Source organism: Vitis riparia, chromosome 5 (assembly GCF_004353265.1).
Source record: "Vitis riparia cultivar Riparia Gloire de Montpellier isolate 1030 chromosome 5, EGFV_Vit.rip_1.0, whole genome shotgun sequence".
In the NCBI taxonomy this organism is placed as follows: domain Eukaryota; kingdom Viridiplantae; phylum Streptophyta; class Magnoliopsida; order Vitales; family Vitaceae; genus Vitis; species Vitis riparia.
In genome coordinates this window covers 6360678-6367693 of record NC_048435.1, presented here as the reverse complement: position 1 = coordinate 6367693, position 7016 = coordinate 6360678, and the positions used below count along the sequence as shown (strand labels likewise).

Genomic DNA, 7016 nt, shown 5'->3' with positions numbered 1-7016 from the left:
ATATAATAGTATAATTTATTGAGACAATATTTGGTACGGGGTTTTTATAATTCGGGTAACAAAAATTTTGTGTTCAGTAATTGATATAAAATGTTATGATGTCAGTAAGATGTAAATCATATAAATGAGATCAAAATATAAGAATATGAATGAATGAAATTATGGTATAAATAAAAAGATCTTTATAATGTTTTTTGGATAAGAAAAAAAAAACATTTATACGTTAAAGTCGGACCAAAATTGATATTAGTACTCTTTTGAGGAGCAATGGAGCGGTGATTTGTTATTATTATTATTTACCATTTGAAAGAAGATTGAGGGATCCGAACCCAAGACAAGGACCAACAAACGAAGTGAATTTCAAAAATGACGGCGTTAAGTAACGGCGTGAACACCGACGATGTCTGCGTGTGTTGTATATAAAATCAGTGAACAGACTGAGACAGAAGAAGAGCTGGTGATCTTGAGCCAAGCCACGCGATAAGCCTCCAAATCCACTTGTCCGACACCTCAAATCCGACTTTGCTTCCGTAAGAATTCTTCTGCATTTCCTGTTGATCTCTTTTTTTTTATGCCTCTGTGTAATGTAGGTCGATTTTTCTGCTCCGAAACGACCCCTCTTTTGATCGTCTCGGTGGTGTCGGTGTTTTGTTTTTCTGGGTTTAATCGATCTGTTCTTGGAAGCATGTTTTTGGGGTTTTGATCTGGTTTTCTGGGTGGGGTTTTGTTTGTTTTTTAGTCGGGCTGGTGTTTGCATTTTGAGGAGCTGTTTGGTTGCTGAGCAACGGAGGGAAGGGGGAGAAACGAGAGGGAAATTTCAATGCTTGCATTTTTTTGTTTGTCTTAAGTGGGTGATTTGAGTTGGGTTTTTGATTTTCTTTGAACCCGAAGGCAAGAAATGTGAAACCTGGTTTTTTTCTGTCGGTTTCTCGGTAAACAAACGGGGTTCTTGTTCTTTTTTTTTTTTTAATTGCTTCCATTTGATTTTTGGAGTCTTTTCTACTTTTGTTGCTGCCAATAAAATCGTGAGCTTGCGGATTTGTCTTGCCCTTTATATATCTCTTTCTCTGTTTCATTGCCATTGGAATGGGAACTTAAATTATCTGTTTTTGCCTCCTTACATTTGCTATGAAAGCAACAAGAAAGATAAGTGGCTTCTGTAAATCAATTCGAAATTAGTTAAATCTCATTGTTTATCTTTATAGGCATAGAATTTGGCGATTCTTTTATATTTTCTTCTTGAAACAGACCTAGAATGGCTATGTTATTTTATGTCATCTCTCTTTGGGTCCCTGCTTTGATTCAGTATCTACATCTACGGTTTAATTATAAAAGTGGATCTTTATTTTATTTTATTTTTTCATTCAGGCTGTTTGGTCACCTCTTTGAGTGGTGTTAAATTCTTGCTCATCAAACCTTGGCTTCTATATCTGTTGGAAAGTGTAATGGTTATGTTTGCTGCTTCTTATTAACTAATCAACAACTTTTCTCATGCTTGCCAAAGTCATTATGATTTGTCCTTTCTTTCTTTCTTTGCTTCTTGGGTTTTGAAAATTTTTCCTTGCTCTTTGCTATACCCTTTGGTTAAGCCATATATTTTTGTTAAATATATTGTTCTAACTTGATTTGTGATGAGACAAATTAATGCATATAAGTCTATTTATTTTAATGTCTTTAATTAGTTAATTGTGTGTGTCATAATCTTGTATTTTTGTTAAAAGGAAAGACCAGTTGGATAGGTAGCCTCATAGACCCAGATGAAACTAAATGAAATATATGCCTACAACTTGCAAGATCTATGCAGAATGTCCTTCCAGTGATTGTCTCAGTCCCCCCATTAAGTGTGGTCTTTCATCTGGAGGAAAAAACTAGGATGATATAAGTGTAAACAAAGGAGGTTTTCTAATTTTCTTGTGGGAGGCTCGGCTCCTTATGGAGATAACCCCAATGTCAAAACTTGGTTGAATAAAAGAAAAATGTGTATTGGGATTAGGGAAAATACTTCTTTTTCAAGTTTCTTTAAGTAGTTGTTTTGGAATGTATTACAAAAAGTTAACTTCTTCCGGTATTGTTAAAAATGGAGGAATCGCTTTACTCTATTAAAAGACTAAGTTTTGAAATCTCTGGAAGGCAGGGTCTTGAACAATCGATCTCCTCTGCTAGTGTGTGAACTAGAATCATAATGAGCAGGATTTAGAGCTTCTTTATGTCCATTTGTATCTACTTTTTTTTTCTATAGCTTTATACTATATATTACTTTCCATGAAGAAGTTGTTATTATTGTTGTTATCATTTTTTGTTTGTTGTTGTATCAAATGGAAATGCATCAATTATCATTCTTGCACTGAATTGTATTTGGATGGCAAGCCTATCTAGGTTTAGTGTATTTTTAGCCATGTAGCACAATTATAAGATGAGTTTTGCTGGAGATTACAACATCAATCAAATTGGTAGGATCTAGAATTGCATGATTAGATGTTTGATTTAGATATGATCCATGGTGCAAGAACTTGATACTTACTCAAAATGATGTGGTTCTGATACTTTATGTTTCTTTCTTGCAGCACAATGGGGATGGAAGTTACAGACATTTGTATGGACAATGAGCCAAATTGTGTTATGATTTATTCTAATGGTGTTTCCTGTGATTCAAGTCATGAAACTGCTCCCATTCATCATGATTTTGCAGAGTCATATAAGCACATTAATGGGGACCCTGAACCCCAAATACTGGAAGAGAAAGTGGAAGGAAAGGAATATGAAGTGAAGGAATGTACTACTGAAAGCTCAGTTGAGATTTCTCAACTCTGTCAAGTCGAGAAATGTGAGGAGCAAGAGAAACCAAGCTCAAATTTTGAGGCTGACTTACCTGAGGAGAAGGTGAAATCTGAAGTCCCCAAATCAAAGGATGATAAGAAATTAAAATCTTCTGTTAAACCTGCATCAAAGCCTGCTGTTGGAAATGCTCGAACAAATTACACTGTTCCACAGCCCTTTGCTCTAGCCACTGAAAAGCGTGCTTCATGTGGAACTCGTCCGTTTGGGACTGAATCTGATGTTGGTACTGTTGCGAATAAATCGTCTATTACCAAAAATTTGCAAACTCCAACTGCTACAAAGCACAACCAGGTAGCTGACACAAAAAGTGGATTTCTACTTTTTTTTTTTTCCCAATCTTTCTGTGCCTGTACTTGCCAGCACTCAATATTATATCATATTCTTCTCTTTAGCAGCTTCTATGAAGTTGCTATGGCTTGTAGTAATGATCTTACTCTTTGACCTGCAAGGGCTTGTCTTGTGAACATCATCAAATTTTTCCTACCAAAATTTTGGAGAAAAATCCCTAGGTATTTTGAGATCCAAAAGGAACTCTTAGGAGCACTATCAGCAACTTGTAGTGTTGTTTTTTTCAAAAGAAAGACACAGGAATTGGACTACGGAAATTTGTTGACAAATCAACCTAAGATTAGGAGCTTGTATACTTCTGATATGGAAACTTCTACATTTTCTTGCAGCAGACCTCACTTTTGGTGCCAAGGAAGCCACTGGAACCAGATAACAAGAAGCATCCTGATGAAGAAGATTCTTGTTCTGTCACTTCCTCGTATCCTCTTATTCACAGAAGGCTAATCTTGATTTATTTTTCTCAGGATACCCCTTTTTTCTTCTTTTCCCACCTCTCTCTCTCTCTCTCTCTCACACACACACACACACACACACTCACACTTGCATAGATTTTTAATTCAAATTACCACTTTACTTTTTGAATTGAAATTACCCCTTTACTATGCACAGTACTGCACCATCTGCACGAACTGTTAAGTCCAGAGCAATTGTTGCATCAGCTCCTGTATTTAGATGCACTGCTCGTGCAGAAAAACGGAAGGAGGTAGTTCTTCAATCCTTTGTGCGGGAAACCATTTTTAAGCCTTATTTTTAGTCAATAGAACTTCTAAATCATATTGAATGCAACCATGTGAGACCTCTGCTATTTTCAATTTGCGATTTTAGTTTTATTCGAAGTTGGAGGAAAAGCACCAGGCACTGGAGGCTGAGAAAAACCAATGTGAAGCAAGGACCAAGGTATATTACTTTGTCAAGTATCTCTTAGCCAAGTGTAGTTTCTCCTATGGGACATTGCTCACACAGATGTAACTTGTTTTTACCCATGCTTCTCTTGCACGCCTTAGTCTCTTTTCATGTTTGATTGTGTAGGCCAGATAATTATTTCCCTTTTTTTTTTCTTTGATCCTCAATTCCTGTGTTGATCTTGAAACTTTTAGGAAGAGCGAGAGGCAGCGATTAAGCAATTGAGAAAGAGTTTGATGTTTAAGGCAAGCCCAATGCCAAGCTTCTATCATGAAGGACCACCACCCAAGGCTGAACTAAAAAAGGTACCACATGCTCTTGGTCTATGGAATTATGGGTTTCTTTTATACATACAGGAAGTGCACAGTTCCACTAGTGTAATGTAAAAGGTTGAAGACAATAAGAAACTCTGAAATCAGTGAAATGGTGTTTTGTAGTTCATCTTTAATTAAGTTCCTTGTCATCTATTCCTAGAAGCTCCAAATTTATCTTGGTTGATTTTTTGGATGCCAGTTGCCCCCGACTCGTGCAAAATCACCAAAGCTAGGCAGAAGGAAGAGCTGCAGCGATGCAGTCAGTTTTTCTCAGGGAGACAAGGGGAAAGAATCTCGTGGCCGGGGAAACCGTCAGAGTCTTGGTAGTCACAAAGAAGACACTTCCACCATTCGTACTACTAACAGTAAGGATCAGATCAACATCCAGAATGGCAATGCTTCTTTCAAATTCAAAGATGAATCCAAACAAATGAGAGAGACCAATGAGTCAATCTCGCCGAATATGAGCGGACTGGTGAGTGGGAATATGGATATTGCTGTCCAATCTTGAGTTTCTGGTGAGTTATCTAATTTAAAAGAGGGGATGAGTCTTCTCTTATTTTCTTGTGGCTGCTCTAGAGAATGTGCATTTTATTTTCCTTACCTGCAAAGACTTGTTGCAGTGGTTTGTGTAATGTATGAAGTGTAAATTTTCTGTAAGTTATACCTATACACACATAAAAAGGTCCTCATTTGTTATAGACACTGTTCCTTCATCTTTCAATATTGGAAGAGATTGCTTGCACTCATGTTCTAGTAATCTAGTTGCCTTGGGAAATCTCTTTAGACCTCGACCATTTTGTTTTGATACATGTAAGAAAGTGACTAGGCTGCCACGTTTCCCATATTTTATTTTTGATTCTTATTGAGCCCTTTCACTCAATGAAAATGAGAGTGGAAAACTGTAAAAGTGATTTCTTACAAAAAACAGAAACCTCTATTCACGATTCAGTTCATAACATTACCTGTTAACATACTGACTAGCATAGTTGTGTGTTGGCTAGGAAGATTTTGGAGTTATTTACCATTTTTATACTGCCAGAGAGAGTAATTGCTTGCCATTCAGATGAATGAGTGGATGTATAGTTACAGGCAGAGGGACCCATTAGATGTCCTTTATTAGGGCGGAAACCCTTTTTTTTCATGATTATGGTAAGCCTAATTATGAAAAGCTCTTAAAGGAAAAGAAAAAAGATGCCCATAAATTGTAAAGCATCTAGTCTTGGAAGTGTTTTCAGTAATTATAACAAAAGAAACTTTTTGAGCAGAACATGCCCCATCTGTGGTAGCAAACTTGCTAGTCAAAAAGGACCCTGGCTTTAGAATTTTCACTTCTCCGTTCTTGAATATTCGATATGTTTGATTATAGTTTCTTAATTCATTTGAATTTTACTTATTGCCACAATAAAAAGACTGAACTTTGAAGATAATCAAGTTTTAGCAGTGTGTGGTCTATATTTTTGTTCACCACTATTTTGCAGGATGGCCACAAGTGTTAGACAAAGGAAAAAGAAATTTCAACTTAGAGCCTGACAAGTTTGTCAAGTGCATGGTTATGCTTTCTTGTAGTATTTTGTTATTCTGATGCATGTGGAAGTGCTTAAACCACCCTTCCCTTTACCGCTTCATTTTCTTTTCCCATACCGAGTATCTGACCAGAGGGGGACCCCATTAGAGGCTATCATTATACCTGAGTTTCACTTTCAGAACTGGAAGCCTGGCACTCAACCTTGCACAATCCTATATAGCCAAATGCCTCTTTTCTCTTAACTTCGAAAATCTGGTGGAGGCAGCCAGAATGTAAAGTTTCTCAGAAACCACCCAACCATCACCACCTACTTTAAAAGAGGAGGTAAATTAACATCGCAACTAGTGAAAGCAAGTCTTAGCGTTTTGTTTTTCTAATGAGAGTGATGTTTGATCCATCATTTGAATGAAATTTTTTACAGCAAATCATTCCTTTTCTTGTGAAGTGGATTATGCCTTAGTCAACATCAGGTTGCCTTATGCTTTTAATGCACCTTAGTAATCTGATGAATGAGTGCGGTCCAGAATGATGTATTAGGTATGACTCCAGCTTCTCTCTACTATATTCTTTCTAATATCCTCAAATCAATTCAATGGCACCAGCTGTTCTTATAATTGCACAAAAGATTGAACTGAATATGGCCAAGAAACAGACAACAAATAGAACGAACAATTAATGCTATTAACTCACCAACATGATGATGTGGTTTTAGTGGGGAGTTCCACATCAAATTTTGATTCTTCTTTAATGCTGATGTGAGATTTTAGGGGCAAATGGCTCCATGGTGGGTATTTAAGATTTATCTAAAACTGGAAGTCTGGAACTGTACAGCAGTATTGTAGGTTGCAGTTCAGCAATGAATTAGTCCATGGATGGAAGGCAATTTTGTGGGTCAGCTCTCATGTTTCCAGGACAAGTTTGATTTTAGTTTCTCAGCTAGAAAATGAAAATGCTCACCCTTCAGGGGCATCTGATAAAGGTGAGGCCATCTTTGAAATGCAGAAGGCTATGTCAATATGAAACTCCATTGCTTGCTGTTAACGGAATAGCTCGAGTTTCATGCACTTAAGCTCCATGCCCACACA

The 7016-nt window shown here is 36.9% G+C and overlaps 1 protein-coding gene across 2 annotated transcripts; it reads left to right on the top strand.

Annotated features, from left to right (window-relative positions):
• Positions 1 to 432: 432 nt before the first annotated feature.
• On the top strand, positions 433 to 5163 carry LOC117915431 (protein WVD2-like 3). Of its 2 annotated transcripts, none has more exons than XM_034831024.1 (7): positions 433 to 530; positions 2565 to 3129; positions 3519 to 3604; positions 3796 to 3889; positions 4012 to 4083; positions 4284 to 4394; positions 4603 to 5163. In XM_034831024.1, exons 2-7 carry the CDS (start codon positions 2569 to 2571, stop codon positions 4912 to 4914), a joined length of 1236 nt encoding a protein of 411 aa, XP_034686915.1. In that variant the 5' UTR covers positions 433 to 530; positions 2565 to 2568; the 3' UTR covers positions 4915 to 5163. The 2 variants fall into 2 exon arrangements, with proteins under 2 accessions (XP_034686915.1, XP_034686914.1); XM_034831023.1 differs by having other exon boundaries at positions 3516 to 3604.
• The last annotated feature ends 1853 nt before the right edge of the window (positions 5164 to 7016 follow it).

Excerpts from the sequence above, each read along its gene's own strand:
- LOC117915431 (XM_034831023.1), top strand. The coding sequence starts at position 2,569 with ATGGGGATGGAAGTTACAGACATTTGTATGGACAATGAGCCAAATTGT. Across the intron at positions 3,130-3,515 it reads CTGCTACAAAGCACAACCAG|CAGACCTCACTTTTGGTGCC; the intron begins GTAGCTGACACA and ends ATTTTCTTGCAG. Across the intron at positions 4,084-4,283 it reads AATGTGAAGCAAGGACCAAG|GAAGAGCGAGAGGCAGCGAT; the intron begins GTATATTACTTT and ends TGAAACTTTTAG.